This window comes from Hippoglossus hippoglossus, chromosome 21, assembly GCF_009819705.1.
Source record: "Hippoglossus hippoglossus isolate fHipHip1 chromosome 21, fHipHip1.pri, whole genome shotgun sequence".
In the NCBI taxonomy this organism is placed as follows: domain Eukaryota; kingdom Metazoa; phylum Chordata; class Actinopteri; order Pleuronectiformes; family Pleuronectidae; genus Hippoglossus; species Hippoglossus hippoglossus.
This window is the reverse complement of record NC_047171.1, coordinates 19,181,637-19,197,521: the sequence shown is the minus strand read 5'-3', so window position 1 is coordinate 19,197,521 and position 15,885 is coordinate 19,181,637. Positions and strand designations below refer to the sequence as shown.

Genomic DNA, 15,885 nt, shown 5'->3' with positions numbered 1-15,885 from the left:
AAGGGTTAAAATCACGTCTGCTGACTTTAACCAGCAGCGACAGGAGAACACACGAAGCTTAACACATCCAATAAAAGCACGTTCACCAACTTTACTCACAAAAACACCGCACAAGCCTCCACCTCGTTGATGTGAGGGATGTTTTCATGTGACACGTGTTTGGTGTGTGTGCATTGTAATGATCACCAGCGTCAAACGAAAGCACTTTGCGTGGAGCTGGCCACGCGTGTGTATTCTTCATAACTCCCTGTGTCCAGTGGTGTATAAAGTACTTGAAAGCCATACTTGAGTAAAAGTACAGATATCTTACCTGAAAGTGACTCCGGTAAGAAAATGACTTGAGTCAAAGTCTTAAAGTAGCTCATATTAAATGTACTTAAGTATCAAAAGTATCTGGTGTTGAAATGTACTTAAGTATCAAAAGTAAAAGTACAAGTACCAAAAATTAAAATGCAAAGTGCTTTTTATAGTAAGCCTATACAGACACAAAACAACCCCAAATTGTTCTCTTCAGGTTTTATTTCAACTGACTGAACTTCTGGCAACTGCTCATTTGATTAATTCACAAATCTAATATATTTATTTTTGGTTTAAACTTCTTCTCTCAGTTAAAAGTCACCAGACAAGGAGCCTTTGGAGCTTTTGGGACCTTTGTGGCTTAGTAGGTAGAGGCGGGTGTCCACAGAGAAGGTTGGTGGTTTGATTCCTGGCTTCTCCATTCAGCGTGCCGAAATGTCCTTGGGTAAGACACTGAACCCCAGATTGCTGCTGTGTGAGAACGTTTTGACACATAGATGCAGTGTATGATATGTGTGTGAATGGGTGAAGGACACAACTGGTCTGTGAGGTGCTTTGAGTGGTCATCAAGACTAGAGAAGCTGCTCTATAAATACAGACCATCTACTTTTATCAAATGTCCCCATGTTAAACAGCTCTACCTGCTGGACAGTCTAAATCATTACACTTGATGGAAACTCTCAGACATATTGTTCAGATCGGGTAACAGTGACTTACTGTATGTTCACTGTCAGAACTCTGCAGAGTGTAGTGCGACAGACATGACACTGCACATGTGAGGATGTGAAATGGCACATGAAGGAAACATGCATGTGAGCAGTATTCAGTAAAAACAAAGAGATATTACTGAACACGACTGATATGAATATAACATGTGGGGGCTACAGTGTTTTAAACCAAATATCACATCAAAACGTGGTGCTTTAAACCACTTCGATATTTTGGACTTTCAGTGTCAGTCACATTGTTTGAACTAGAACTAACTTGACACTACAGCACCAAGCCGATCACTTTAACAAAATGAGGAACAGTCTTCTTCTTGTGAATGTGGGAAACTGGATTGCAAAGAACCAGAATGCTTTTTTTGCCACGAGTGTGCAACAAGCTCATGTGAATACAAATGTTTTCATAGTAGCCACATTGTAACATTTGTGTGTGCAACTCAGAGTTCCTCTTTGCAACAACTCGATAAATGATGGGATGAACAATCTGCATTTTATTTGACACAATACGGGCTGCACTGACAAATCAGCCTGAGGGGATCTGTAATCGGAGAGTAAAGCCACTGATTAGACTGGTGGGTACAGGTATAGACTGGACATTCATGGTTTCAACAAAGTCATCACACTGTTTTGTTTAGAATGGTGAAGATCCAAATGGCTGATTTTGAACCCTAAGTCAAAGTGTGATTGTTTTTTTTTGTTTATTATTTGCAATACTGTTAATTAAAAAGACTCATTCATCGTTTTGCTTCGTACGTCTCACTTTTTTCTTTTCTTTCCTCTAAATTCTAAAAAGTTAATCTTGACATGAACAAGAAGTCGCTGTTATCAAGGGGAAACACACGCAACACACACACTAGACTATCGAGCCAGTCCATATTTGGCGAGCGCTGACCAAAGCATCAGGACTTCACAGCTGGAAGATTTAGCAATGCTGCAGAAAAGCTGGTTCCTTCGCTCTCGAGCGTGACAGCTCACAGTCAGCTGAACGGCTGCCTATGTTCGACAAACAGTTTCTTATATTAGACCTCTGGGGTAAAAAAGGAGAAGAGAATTGTGTCTGATTATAGCTTCCTGCAGATATTACTTCCTCACATTATTGTCTACAGTTTCTTTTTACAGAAAAATCCTCAAACCAGAAGACAGAAGGTTTCATTCTGACATGGGCAGCGAGAGAAGAAAAGAAGAAAATGGAAAAAAGAAAGATTCCACATCCGTTCTTTGTTATGACAGTTATTATTACGCATTGAGATATGTTCATGAACCGCATAACCACAGACACAAACACATATCTACTATTACTGATCTGCAAGCCGGGGATGGAGCAACAAAACCTGCACCCACGTTGACGCTTCATGAGCAGCACACATGAAAAACTCTGCATCTGGGTTATCTGTCAAACCTCAGCAGGCTCTTACACAAGCCCACGACCAACAGTTTGCATCTCTGCTTACTCAGCAGGACAGATTTCACTGGCATTGCAGTATCACAAGTTGTGTCTTCCTCAACATGAACTTTATGATATGCCTTTTATTTGACTTTATTTTATTTCATTTTCATTCAGCTGATGTTTAAAACTTGAATATTACAACCATCGGGACATTTAATTCGATTTTTTGTTTTATAGTTTTTTTGAGAGGTGTTTATTTGACTGATGTTCATAAACTGAACATCATGCCTTCAGTAGAATCTTTTCTTTAATTCATTTTTTCATTTACACTTTATACCTGCTTCATAACGTTGGGTACATGCTTTCAAAGAGGGTGATCATGTGACAAAGAAAGGAAACTGGTGTCTTGTCTTATCAGAAGACATCCTGTGTCGGGGGGGAAAAAGGGCAGATGATTGTGTGGCAAGCGGGTTGGAGAGAGGGGTAGAGTAAAAAAAGGAGGGAGGGATTTATAAGTCATATTCTCCATTTACATTTCTTGAACATGAGGGCCATCACTGTTTTTCACTTAGTCTGGATGAGATGAAGAGGCTGAAGGAGAAACCGTTAAAGGCCATTTGATGTTAATGTGGAGACAATTAAAAAAACCTGAGGATTAAGTGGAGGATCAGACTTGATGCTTCTCTTACTGGAGTGAAGTAACGTCACGGAGGAACCTGACGTCTGCAGGAGACGAGGAACATGATGTTGATTTTTGCCACAGTTTTCCTCTTGGTACCTGCAGCGTGGAGCCATGAGCCAGGTTAGATCATAAACCCAATTTACTTCCATATACTTGATACTCTAAGGTCTTGATGAAATTCAGGCTTCAGATGTAAACATGATTTTTATTGAGAAATGTACTCTCTTTTTTTACAAGTGTGTCATTTGAGGTACTTTATACAGCATGTTAGTATATTGTATGAATGTATTGTCCCTACCTGTAATGTAACTGTAGTTATCCTCCTATTAGTTTAACTTTAATAATTTGTGGCATGTTGGTAACATTTGGAAAAGTAGTAAAAGGTTTTTCCACTGAGTGTAAATGTAAATGTACTTGCTCTGAGATTTTTGTTATTGCTATGACTCACAGCCCAGTGGAAAGCACATGCATGGAGGTGTAAGGAAGACTTACAGGATTAGCACCACATTGTCTGAATGAACAAGCAGCACCTTTAGAGGAAATCATGATTTCAGATCGTCTTTTTGTTCCTCCACTGTGGGGTCTGTGGCTGGTGAGGAAGAGATTTCTGTGGTTTTGCTGTTCCACTCTGTATGTGCTCACCCCCATCAGAAAAACAAACAGGTCTCAGGCCTCCACAACAACCTGCAGTTAACAGTAACCAATAAACACAGAATTGTTCCAATCCACGGGTTTAAAATAACAACGGTGAATTCCTGAGCTTGTTCAGACGAGAGGAAGACGACAATGGCAGTAACATTATGCTGTTTTATAAGTTTACCTTTTTCCTCTCTGAGATTTCACAATTCCATTACAAAAGCAAATATAAATTTCTCTCATAACTGTTTGTTATTTACAGTCACACCCTAACTGACTAATAAACCAACTAATATCTAATTAACGACTGTTGCTGTGCTGATTGAATGCTCACACACTGTTCTACTAATCTTTTTACTAACGTTCACGATTGTCTCTCTCAGGAACTAATCAAAGCACCAATGTGACCAGCACTTATGGTAAACTCTTTTTCTTAATTTCCTCTCCAGGTATTTCAATGAAACGTTAAACGAGACAACTGATCGAACATATAATAAACATTTAAGCACCCGCTTTTGTCATTAACCCACTTTTTTCGGGGTTGAATAAACTGAATGAACGAGAAGATACTTTGACATAAGTTACTTCTGAAGTAGAAAGTCATTATTTTGAGTTTATTTTCAAAAGAAGTGAAATCTGAATGAAATATTATTATTAGAGTCTGGACCACATGTTCGACCACTTTGAAAAAACACTCTTCACTAAGTGAAACTATTCTTAAAAATCTGGATTTGTTAGACATGTATCATTTAATTTTGAAAGACGATTTCAGATACAAATTTCCATTTCACACATTTAATCCAAATTTGTTTGAAAAAAATTATATGATGTATTTGATACGTGTGTTTTTATCCCATGCTACAGTTTACTAAGTGGTGTTGGATATTGCTGCAGAATGTTCATAATTTATGTATTTTTATATACTTTACAGTTAAGATCATGCGTACTGTGTAAATTTGTTAATGATAGAATAAATACAAACCATATAATTTACAAGTCACTGCACCTCTCTGTGCAAAATGAATGAAACTATTTTCTTTGACCCCTTTTCTCCAGTTATCAGAAATCTAACGTTCAACTCAGGCAGTAATGTGAACTTGAACTGCAGCAACAGGACGTGGGCACAGACGATCTATGTGATTTGGGACATGATGCTGACAAACAAAATATGTAAGGTCTCCTTCAGCAACGAAGGGAGGGGCGAAGACACCTGCAAAGATGGCAAGTCTCTCAGGAACACGTCCAGGGCTCAGTCGTACCTGCACATCCCTAACTTCTCCGCCACTGACGTGGGGGTCTACAAGTGTAACTTTGTTTACAACGGGGGAAAGGAGGACTATGAGATCAACGTGGCCATCACAGGTAGGACTGGAGAGGTGAAGGATCACACAACAGTTCTAGGATCTTTTTGTCACTATCTTTATTATTTTGAGATCTTCTCAACATTTTTATTGATGTCTCAGAGGTTGATTCATGGATCTTGGAGTGCGTGCAATTTGGTGCAGATCCAAATAAAAATCCGGATCTGGTGAATTTTAATGTGGATTCTTAAGGGCACTGTTGGGCCTTGGCGGAGGCATGAGCTCTACTGAGTGATATTCTAGTTTATTAATTGTAAACATTGAAATTACAAAATAATGCTGCGTTAAATGTTGACTTATCCAATTACATATAAAATTCCCATTTACCTTTATTGCATAAGTTCAATGTAAAGGGTCACATTTATGTTTTCTATCAGGTTGAGTGTTTTGAGATTTGATTAAACAAAGTTAAATTTATAAATAAAACATGTGTGTTTGATGTCTATGTTTATGTATGAGTTTAACTTTTGCAATTCTTCTGTCTCCCCTGGCTCAGTTCCTCCCACATTGTCAGCCTGGATAGAGCACGGGGACAAGATGGTGGCAGTGTGCAAAGCTGAAAGAGGAAAACCCGCCGCCAACATCAGCTGGAGTCACAGCAGAGACTCGCTGTCTGTGGAGACTCTTGAGTCAGATGGATTGATTACAGTGGAAAGTCGTCTGGAGCTCGACAAGGGCACGGACACAAAGAACCTGACCTGTGCTTTCAGCCACCCATCCTGGGAAAAGGAGAAGACTCTGGTGGCAAAGCTCAGTAAAGGTCAGGCTGCACCGCAAGAGAAAAAAATTACAGAAGCATCGAGTTAGTGTCTATCAGATTATGAATAAAAGTTTGATATTTTCTTTTATTTTAGATTTTCCTTGGTGGCTCATTCTTACTGGTGTGGTAGTCAGTGTGCTTTTAGTGGGATTTGCCATTTTTGCGCAAAAGAAAATCCTAATGTTGAGGTAAGAAGTTTCATTTGATGATAAATTAATTGCAATGACGAGTTTTTGTATTGAGTCACTGATGGTTTGTGTGTGCACCTTTTTGGAAAGGCGATGCCACCAGTGTGACTCATCACCATCCAAATCTCCAACGGTGGGTCATTTCTTCTGTAACTCACTCACCCTGTGATTTAGATTTTGTACAACGTGAAGTTTTGTTCATGACGCCACTGTTGTTTTGTGCTTTGTTTTTCAGATAGAGGAAGTGGAGGAGGTGGAGCCTTATGCCAGCTATGTTCAACGTGTGAACTCTATCTATAACTGAGCTGCACATTTGTTCACATCCTGCACATGCATCATACACTTCAATGCACGTGGCTCTTTTTGAGGGACTGAAGGATGAGAAAAACGAGAGGTGGTGGAGAAGGTTATGGAAGGAGGATTTAGTCTTTCGAGGAGAGAGCAGAGCCTCTCAGCTCCGTTCTGACTAACACTCGACTGATGGAACAGGGGATGCACCTCATGTCTTTCCCACTACTCTGTGTGTGGGCCTCATGGAAAATATTATTAATAACTTTTAACTTAACTCTTCAGTCGGATGTGACAGACTACAGAACTACACACGCTTGATGTTGCTGATGAAATACAGGAGCTGTAATTAGATGTTAATTTAGATAATAGATAATTAGATAATAATCTGTAGATTAACAGAGACAGATATTTTTAAGTAGAGGACACTCATGTAGTTCAGTGAAACAACTATATCAAGATAATGTGGGAAGTATTCATCTGTCAATGTATAATATATTATAATACTTACACACACATTGATGTAATTTCAGCTGCGCTCAGCAGAAGTAATATAACTACTAAACTATTCAGAACAAGTTAACAAGTACAAGTTGTGCTTGTTTTGTCAGAATACATTTTTACTTTACAGTGGTGGTGCAGTGTGAAAAGCAGTCCACACCTTTCACAGTGGCTATTTTGAGATAGTAGCCTAAGTCATTGATTTGAGTTGGTAAGTCATTATTTTGAGAAGGTTTCTCATTATTTTGACTTACAAGATGAAATATGCTTCCATATCCTCGTGTCATTTTTGCATGTCCTCTAAATAAAAGGATTATGGGGCCTGAGGGGGAAATCAGAAAAGGGAACTCTTCTGCCACCTACTGTGGAGATCAGAACATGAACACAACACAGTCATGTTCTCACACTGTATCACAGTCCATATTAGGATGGTCTAAATAACATTACATTACATTATATAAATAATGCTAATAATAAACGCTTACATTTTCAACTGTTTATTGGTCAGGTCTGCAGATGTGCAGGTTTCAAGCAATAGCCTTGTCAGTATGTTGAGTGAACCTGCTCTGAACCGGCTCTGATCCCTCCTCCTGTTCATAATGGGAAGATACTTTCTTAAAGGTTCAGCGTGTAAGATTTAGGTGAAAGGGATCTATTGGTAGAATAATCCTAGTGATGTTTTCACTAGTGTGTTTCATCTAAATTCTAAATTGTTGTTGTCTTTACCCTAGAATGGGCTCTTTATATTTACATACTTCATATTTACATCGGGAGCGGGTCCTCTCTATGGAGGCCGCCATGTTTTTTACAGTAGCCCAGACTGGACAAACTACACCTTTTGAGTTTTTATGACAACTGAAGGCGACCACAGGTTCTCTCTCAACTGCAACATGCAACTTCACCACAAGAGGTCACTAAATTCCACACACTGAACCCTGGGCCTAAACATTAGAAAATACCAACTTGATCTGCCTCATATTTAATTCCAGCTGAACTTTATTTAAAAAATTATTAATCTAGTAAATACATAATTGTCTCTCTATGAAATGTAGCAAATAATCTTACTTGTGGTTTGGCTGTAAGTCGAAGAGACCACTGCTCTGCAATGTTTCAGATATTTTCATAAATGCAGGTGATTAATGCAGCAGAATAAACAAACAAAATTGTAACTTAGTAAACTTTAAAAAATCAATAAAACCACAATGAAACAAAGACAAATTTCAGTCAATTACAACTGTTCACTTAATCTATCACTTCATATTGCTTTCAAACATATAAATTATCCAATGAGATACAGGCTTAGACAAAAATGTGGTCTATGCACACACATACAAATAATAAACAAACAAAAAATAAAAACAAGGTCTCAGATAAGATGTATTATGTTTAAGCGGTGTGCAATAGTAGCAGTATTGGAAGCACTATTTAATTAAAAATGATTTGAAATGTGTACATTTTATCAACACTACATGTTTGTCATCATTGATTTGTTTTTTGCCAATTTATTGTGCAAACATTTGAGATCTGAGCGTAACTGAAACTTTGGTTAAAGGGGGAGTAAATGTTTGAGACTGTGATGAAGATCAAACCTGTATCTGCTCAATCCGAGTATTTAAAAGAGCATGACCTCAACTTAGTTTTTCAGGTTCTGTGAATAGCAGCTTTTGGACATGCAGTTTTTTTGAGAAATACCTTATTTCTTATTATTGCTTTGGCCGAGGTCACTCTGTTCCCTCCCACAGTTTAAAGACATGCAGACTGGGCTTAGGTTGATTGGAGATTCTTATTGACTGTAGGTGTGAATGTGAATTTTTGTCTCTGTATGTCCGCCCTGCGACACGCTTGCAACCTGATTGGCTCCAGTTCCACTTGAAACCCCTCCAGAATAAATGGTATTATTTATGGGTTTATGTTTTTTTTATTCCACACCATTTTCAGTTTTCTTTGATTTATTACTCTTAGATCATGTGCTAATGTTACAATGCTGCAGGAATTCAGACAAAAACATGAAAAGATTCTTAACTTTTAATATATTTTTCTAGGTGATGTGCAGTAATTCTGACTATAACAAACACACACACACACACACATGGCCCAGAACCGATTAATCCTTTTGCATCTTTAGGTCCTCGAGTACGACTCTGACTTAGTGCTTCCTGATATTTAGTTCATGTTTTCGGAAGTCAGGGGTTCATAGTTTCACGTTCTCCTTAGGTTGGGTTTCTGCTGTGAAGAGGCAAGACACATTTCTCTTCTTGAGAAAGAAACACTACAGGTGAATGCAGACGTCAGGTTCCCTCAGAAGTGAAGGGAAACATGTCAGGGGGTACTTTTCTACAGCTGCTGTTGGATATGAAGGGTTTCGTTTTTTCATTTTGTCACATTTTCTTCATGGAAAATCAAGATTTGATCAGTTCAACTGGAAATGTCTGATTTCAAACAGCAGACTGCAAGTGTATGATATTATCTGCCAGTTCTCCATCCTTCAATGGTGCAAATGAACTTCATATTCAGCCCATCAGCACATAATCATCTGCACATTCGTCTTTGGATGAGGACCCACACTCAGGTTGAGGTTGCAGTGCTGCCGGGACCTGAACTGTGGCATAGTCACAGTCGTTGTCACTTACAGCTCTGGATGTTCTCGGTCCTTTGGCAGTGCTGTGGTCAATCGAGGCGTACGTCACATCCTCGACAGGCTGTCAAGAGATAAAGAAAACCCACAGAGCAAGATGATAAATGTGAACGCTCTCACAAATGTATCTGTGTTACCTCCAAAGCAGAGACGTCAGGGGAAATTAATACATAATTAAATCAATTACAACTAACCTACCTGGGAGGTAAAATAAATATGTTTTTGGATGCATTAACTGGTGTGCAGACATTCTGGTCTTCTGATTTTCGTCACTTCTGTCAGGCACCTCGTGTTTATCAAGTTTGGATGAACATGCTTTTTTATACTTTCTGAAATCCATCTCCACAAATAGTTTGTTATAACTTCCTGTGAATTGAAGAACCCAGTATACAAATCTGATGTGGCTTTACCTCTTTCTGGTTCATCATAAAAGCACAGAAACACACTGTGTCCTATGAAAAGCTGCAGCTGATAACTGTAAAGATTCATGCTCCAATGAATTATTAACTCTGCATTGCAGTGGGCTCATGTACCTTATCATCTGGTGCAGACTCATCTGAAAGAGGAAATGAAAATGTGTAAATAAAACAAACACATGTGCAAACAAATGCTGTTATAAGTGTAGTTTTACCTTTTCTTTTCTTCTTTGTCCTGGAAATTAAACAATATGAAATTATAAGAACCCAAGAAGGACAGAGTCAAGTTAACACAAAATGAAGAAAAGAACAATAAAATCCATTAGTGTGTGATACATTTATTTAAAAGACTGGCAATGTTAAAATTATTATTTATCTGGTATTGTTGACTTTTATATCATGAAATAGAAACAACCTAAAAAACCATCTGCTTTTCAGTTGTGTAGCATTTAGACCACAGCAGTGTTTCCTTGACAGCTCAACAGATGACAGCGCGCGCTGGAACAGGAAACACTTTGCGCAACTTGTCTACAACTGTCTATGCCACTGACTAACAGACATGGAACATCAAATTCACATCAAATGATTGGTCTTACCCACAATACTTGTGAACCATCTGTGAAGCTGTAGAGGGTAATTAGCATACAGTGAAATGTTATGTGAAAGTGGTCTATGTTACTGTGTGTGTGTGTGTGTGTGTGTGTGTGTGTGTGTGTGTGTGTGTGTGTGTGTGATTCTTTGAGGATGATGACTTACCTTGAGGTGCAGTTTCCCATGATGAGTCGCTCACACTGTATTTGTCAGCAGGTGCCTGTGCTTGAGAATAACCGTTAGCCTGGCACCGTAGCACACACTGATATCACTGATCTATTCAGTGCCGCAACTGACTGAGAGCACACAGGCCACAGTAAAGAGAGAGAGGGAGAGAGAGAGAGTGAGAGAGAGAGAGAGAGAGAGTGAGAGAGAGAAAGAGAGAGAGAGAGAAACAAAGAGAGAGAGTGTGTGTGAGAAAGAGAGAGAGAGAGAGAGAGAGAGAGAGAGAGAGAGTGAGAAAGAGAGAGAGAGCGAGAGAGTGAGAAAGAGAGAGAGAGAGAGAGAGAGAGAGAGAGTGTGTGAGTAAGTTGAGACAGCTTTTTTTATTTCCTTATTTCCACACAAACACACGCACGCACGCACACATGCACACACGCACACACACGCACACACGCACACACACACACACACACACACACACACACACACACACACACACAAATGCATGCATTAAATATATTTAAGATATAAGGTAAAACGTTTCTATTCTGAAATCTAATTTCAATTGACGTTGCCTTCCTCTTTCCTTTTGCATGTCAGTGGCAGAACTATTAGTAGCAGGTATCTGAAAAAACATGTGCATTGACGGAAGCTGTATTTGGGCAAATGGAAGATCGAGACGAGGAGAACTCTCGCTGCTTTAATGTTCTACTTGCATGATTGTGCAAATTGAAACGCATCTTGAAGAGAGAAAATAAGGAAGTCGCGGATCTCTCTTCACTTTCATTTAAAGTCCAGTTTACTTTACAAACCACGTCTTAGTCAACAGCCAAAAATAGACCTCAGTGGGGGCAGTGGTTATCATGATCATTTAGACACTGTTGTGATGTGCACAGTGTAGTCAAATCCGTTTTGGAGGTTTCAGAGGTTTCAGAGGTTTCAGAGGGGAAAAGCAGCTCAATATGAGGACGATCCACTGAGCTGGAGCAGTTGAGGTCAGCTGTCATACATTATGTCTTCAAGAAAGATTTGATCAATTCCACATAGGCATTCATTTGCAGGCTCTTTATTCTACACTGGAGGGCGCTGTTGGAAAAGTCTGATTCACATACCACAAAGACTTTCTACAATAGAAATGTGACTGACAACTTACACATCTGTTGGTATTACTGAAGGAAAGAAACACAATCACCCCACCTTGTTTTTACAGCGTCAGTGTACAACATCCACGATCAGGTGATAAAACACAAAATGATGCAGGGGATGTGAATCGACTGTGAGGAAAACAAATGACTGCCGTAGAGTTTTAAAGACTGAACATTATCGATCCAGGCCCCAGCACAGCTTCTTGTCTATTCACTCTTTTGATTAATTCTTCATGTGAGCGAGCGACACGTGTTTGCACAGTTTGGACGTCTTATTATTTTATGAAGACATTGAGGTGAACTCCAATGCACTCTGCTGACTAATGTAAACTGTTTTCAAGACTTCATATATGGTTGAAATTCAACATACATGCACCAAAGGTCAAAGTCTTAGTTTCAACTTCCTGCCGGGCTCCATTGATTACCTGAGCCATTTTAGGTACAATGAATTGTGTTGTTGAGATACTGAATCTCTACACATTACACTTGTGACCCCCCCCCCCCCCCCCCCCCCCCCCCCTGACTGTAGAGATCAAAACTACACGTCTCAGTGTTTGTTGTGAGGTTATTTGTATAAATCTGGATAAAGTGGTTCATTACAGAAGCACAAAGATAAAACAATTTTTTTCACACATACACATCGGAAACCGTTGCTTCATAACCTCACGAAAAACTCGATTGCACGATGGTCTTAGGAAGAAGGTACGTGGGCGGTCAGGAAGTGGTGAGTGAACTTTCTAGAGCCCCCGCAGTCGCTGCAGATTAAAGTCATTCGTGAAGTTTCAGGTTATGAACATGGACAGAACCTCATACACTTATCTGATGATCTTTTACATATTGGTTCCCATCTATGGAAGAACTGAAGGTAAGTCTGAGGGTATATTTCAAATATTAGACTACAGTTATTAATCGGCTAAAAGAAAATGTAGCGATAGGGATTTCATGTAATCATCAAAGGTTTGAGGTATATAAAGAATACCTGTTGGTTACCTGTACATAAGTACAACAGAACAGGACAAAAACTCGGGAAATAAAGGGGTAACAACAAATAACTAAATACAAATAATAAATAAAGTATTTTTTCTCAGTATGTCAGTCAAAATAGTACAATAATCTTACCACGTGCTAATGAGACAGAAATTATTGTCTATTGAAATTTAATTATTTTAAAGTTCTACAAATTCTATAATTTTGACATAGTTTGAAATACATATTGAAAAATGTATCTTATATATATCTTTATAAATTGTTGGCCAACTGTAATGGTATAATGTTTGGGTTTAGTCTTTTTGACAATACACAATAATAAGACAAGGCAAATATATTTGTAAAGAGGCATTATCATATAGAAAATAAATAGAAGACTAAAAATTAAAATGATAAAACCGGTAAAACGTTAAATATGCGGCTGTTTAATTATATAAGAAGAAAAAAAAGATAAAAAAGTAATATGGTAATTGTAATAATATTTGTTTTTTGGAGGTGATTCAATTTTGTTCAAAGTAAATCATTTTTCCTTTTTCTCATTTTGTTGAATTTCAGGCTTGTTTCCTTCATGTCGAGTTGGGCTGATGGTGCGGAGAGGCACGGCGCTGAAGAGAGCGCCACACCAGCCTGTGACGATCAGCTGTCCCGTCAAACACTGTGGAAAGTCAGTGAACGTCAGCTGGTGTAAAATACTGGACACAAACATCTGTGAACGGATCAGAAACACACAGAATGTGGAAATAAGACAGAGAGACGACAATGCGAAGAATGAACTGGTCTCCATTTTAACTTTCAAATGGATTTCTGCTCAAGATGGTGGCCTGTACAGATGTGATTTAAAAGGATACGGATTTGAGGAAATCAGTCACACCATCAACATCTCAGTTTCAGGTATTGGTACATTTTTTTCCTTCATTGCCATTAAATACATGTAATATGTCATAATTGTTAATTTTATTCTATCACTCCGATAAGACAAACATAAGGAGGCTGAGTCAACTCACAAAGTTGCTGGTAAGAAACTTAAATTATTAGTCATTATAAATATATTTGAATCAATACAGGCTTATTGATCTGGTTCTTCTTTTGTAGTTGAGCCACTGTCCGCTCCTGGTGATGAGGCTGAGGCCTGGCTGCCCTACTTCTACATCTGTGCTGGCATCGCTCTTGTGGTTTTCACATTATCGGCATTTACCCTCCTGAGTTCTTACGGCTGGAAACGTAAGAACATTAACGCGTGTTCACATTTTGGATTGGACCGTAAAAAGATTGGATTTTTTTAAACAATTTGTTATTTGTCTTCTTCACAGAAATACTGACCCACAAGTCAACGAAGGGGAAGGTAATGTGATAGTGCTAATTTAAAGGAATACTGTACATCACCATGTTCTGTTCTCGTAGACAAATAGATGGATAGATAGATAGATAGATGGATAGATAGATAGATAGATAGATAGATGGATAGATGGATAGATGGATAGATGGATAGATGGATAAAAGTCAAGTTGTAAGAGTCTTTTGGAAACGGTGCTCCACTGTCTGTGCAGTGTGTGGTGGAGGCTGGTCTGGATTATAACAGGCTAATTGAGTCAATGAGGAGCATTTCCTTGTCTCAACTAATCTTGATCTGGTGTCACAGGAAACATCCACTCGTACGATACCGGACCTGCCCATGTGGAGCGCTCCATCCTCTCCCGTCATGTTTGTTCCAAGCGACATCCACTCTCCAGGGACACCACCTTACCTGATCACCAATGGGAACCAGCCTTTGGCGAAGGCCGCAGATGAGCGTAAAGCATCTCTCTGTGCCGTGTACGCCACCGTCGACCATACACAGGCTGGGAGACCTGTCAGTAAGCAGCACGCTGCCTCTGAAGAAGATAAAGCCCCTCAGTATGCTGCTGTCAATGTTTCCTAAATGTTTTTTTATTGATTATAGACACATGGATGGAAACATGTAGTCACAAGTAGAGCATGGTGTGGTGGAACAGGCAGAGGTTACACGGTCACTGTAGAGGAGGTGGATGGAGGAGGCTTGTGGTCACGCAGATGCTACAACAAAGCAGAAGCTGTGTTTTATTTGCTCTCTGATCCTCACATTTGTTCCAGCTGATGCTGCTTTTTATTATTTGTGTCTTTTTATAGTATTGTTCCCCCCTCTTTCATTTCATTTACAGGACTTGAAGAGCTTTTTCTTTTTTTACCTGATGTGACCCTGTCGGCCAAAGCTTTGGTCAGTGGTTGGTATTAAAAAATAATATCTCAGCATTTGAATATGATCCTTCGGGCTGATCTGTGACGAGTGCAAGTTGTTTCCAAGGCAGCAGATTTTCAGATTTATTTTTGCATTCCTTCATTCCTCCATTTCACTGGAGATCTGAATATTTTTGAGAAAGAGCAATCTGGTCTGTGAAACAACAAAAAGATGTACGAGTCCAGCATCATCATCATCATCAGCATCCATCTCACAGATGAGGAAAATTGCGTAGAAGACAGACAAATAGCTCCTTGGTGGATTCCAGAAAACAAAGAGAGGGGAGGAACGACAAGCAATTTTCCAAAACCAACTTAAGACAATATGTCACAGTCGAACACTGGTTCCCATGTGAGCCCTTGATACAAATCTAGACCTGCAACCCCTTGTTACAAATGATGCTCGATTTTCTCTCAGGATGTTAAATTTGAAGGATATTCAGAAGTTTACTATAAAAAAGGCTAATTTGCATACAAGTAATATCATTAGATCAGAGGTAGATTTACTTCTTTCTAAACATTAAATGATCTCCTGACCACTTCCAATCAATCTTGGGACCCTGAGGAGGGGCCAGACCCCTGTGTTGGGAACCACAGTCATATAGGTGCTTTTATATTGGTATTATTGTTTTTATCAAACACATTGTTATTAATATCATATTGTTTTCTGCATGCTAAATTTGTATATATATATTTTTTTTATGTCAACATTATTGAGGTAGAGGCTTTAAAATAAGTCCAGTGGATTTTCTGTATATTTTTTTGTCTCAAATAAATAAATAAATAAAACATAAGCATACAAAATTATTGTTTTAAGGAAGCTGATACATCCCCACAAACATATACGGAAGCAGTGGTGAAGCACACACAC

At 38.9% G+C, this 15,885-nt stretch overlaps 3 protein-coding genes across 6 annotated transcripts; 2 read left to right on the top strand and 1 right to left on the bottom strand.

The window, feature by feature from the left end:
* Nucleotides 1–2,870: 2,870 nt before the first annotated feature.
* On the top strand, nucleotides 2,871–7,514 carry si:ch211-214p13.9 (cell surface glycoprotein CD200 receptor 1). Of its 3 annotated transcripts, XM_034575322.1 has the most exons (8): nucleotides 2,871–3,211; nucleotides 4,111–4,146; nucleotides 4,784–5,089; nucleotides 5,585–5,848; nucleotides 5,943–6,036; nucleotides 6,127–6,169; nucleotides 6,272–6,327; nucleotides 6,400–7,514. In XM_034575322.1, the coding sequence occupies exons 1-8, from the start codon at nucleotides 3,151–3,153 to the stop codon at nucleotides 6,401–6,403; spliced, it is 864 nt and encodes a 287-aa protein (XP_034431213.1). In that variant the 5' UTR covers nucleotides 2,871–3,150; the 3' UTR covers nucleotides 6,404–7,514. The 3 variants fall into 3 exon arrangements, with proteins under 3 accessions (XP_034431213.1, XP_034431212.1, XP_034431214.1); XM_034575321.1 differs by having other exon boundaries at nucleotides 6,272–7,514; XM_034575323.1 differs by lacking the exon at nucleotides 4,111–4,146 and having other exon boundaries at nucleotides 6,272–7,514.
* A 1,641-nt stretch (nucleotides 7,515–9,155) lies between these two features.
* si:ch211-214p13.7 lies at nucleotides 9,156–10,784 on the bottom strand. The gene is made up of 4 exons (XM_034575325.1): nucleotides 10,633–10,784; nucleotides 10,092–10,111; nucleotides 9,994–10,016; nucleotides 9,156–9,524 (listed from the first exon to the last, which is right to left on the bottom strand). The coding sequence occupies exons 1-4, from the start codon at nucleotides 10,650–10,652 to the stop codon at nucleotides 9,336–9,338; spliced, it is 252 nt and encodes an 83-aa protein (XP_034431216.1). The 5' UTR covers nucleotides 10,653–10,784; the 3' UTR covers nucleotides 9,156–9,335.
* A 1,736-nt stretch (nucleotides 10,785–12,520) lies between these two features.
* si:ch211-214p13.8 (B- and T-lymphocyte attenuator) lies at nucleotides 12,521–15,537 on the top strand. Of its 2 annotated transcripts, none has more exons than XM_034575320.1 (6): nucleotides 12,521–12,639; nucleotides 13,317–13,652; nucleotides 13,737–13,775; nucleotides 13,854–13,982; nucleotides 14,072–14,097; nucleotides 14,401–15,537. In XM_034575320.1, the coding sequence occupies exons 1-6, from the start codon at nucleotides 12,564–12,566 to the stop codon at nucleotides 14,677–14,679; spliced, it is 885 nt and encodes a 294-aa protein (XP_034431211.1). In that variant the 5' UTR covers nucleotides 12,521–12,563; the 3' UTR covers nucleotides 14,680–15,537. The 2 variants fall into 2 exon arrangements, with proteins under 2 accessions (XP_034431211.1, XP_034431210.1); XM_034575319.1 differs by having other exon boundaries at nucleotides 14,072–14,103.
* Nucleotides 15,538–15,885: the final 348 nt, after the last annotated feature.

Coding starts and splice junctions, on each gene's coding strand:
- si:ch211-214p13.9 (XM_034575321.1), top strand. CDS start 3,151: ATGATGTTGATTTTTGCCACAGTTTTCCTCTTGGTACCTGCAGCGTGG. Junction 5,849..5,942: donor GGTGGCAAAGCTCAGTAAAG/GTCAGGCTGCAC, acceptor CTTTTATTTTAG/ATTTTCCTTGGTGGCTCATT. Junction 6,037..6,126: donor AAGAAAATCCTAATGTTGAG/GTAAGAAGTTTC, acceptor CTTTTTGGAAAG/GCGATGCCACCAGTGTGACT.
- si:ch211-214p13.7 (XM_034575325.1), bottom strand. CDS start 10,652: ATGGGAAACTGCACCTCAAG. Junction 10,112..10,632: donor ATGGGAAACTGCACCTCAAG/GTAAGTCATCAT, acceptor TTTAATTTCCAG/GACAAAGAAGAAAAGAAAAG. Junction 10,017..10,091: donor GACAAAGAAGAAAAGAAAAG/GTAAAACTACAC, acceptor TTCCTCTTTCAG/ATGAGTCTGCACCAGATGAT.
- si:ch211-214p13.8 (XM_034575319.1), top strand. CDS start 12,564: ATGAACATGGACAGAACCTCATACACTTATCTGATGATCTTTTACATA. Junction 12,640..13,316: donor CATCTATGGAAGAACTGAAG/GTAAGTCTGAGG, acceptor GTTGAATTTCAG/GCTTGTTTCCTTCATGTCGA. Junction 13,653..13,736: donor CATCAACATCTCAGTTTCAG/GTATTGGTACAT, acceptor CACTCCGATAAG/ACAAACATAAGGAGGCTGAG.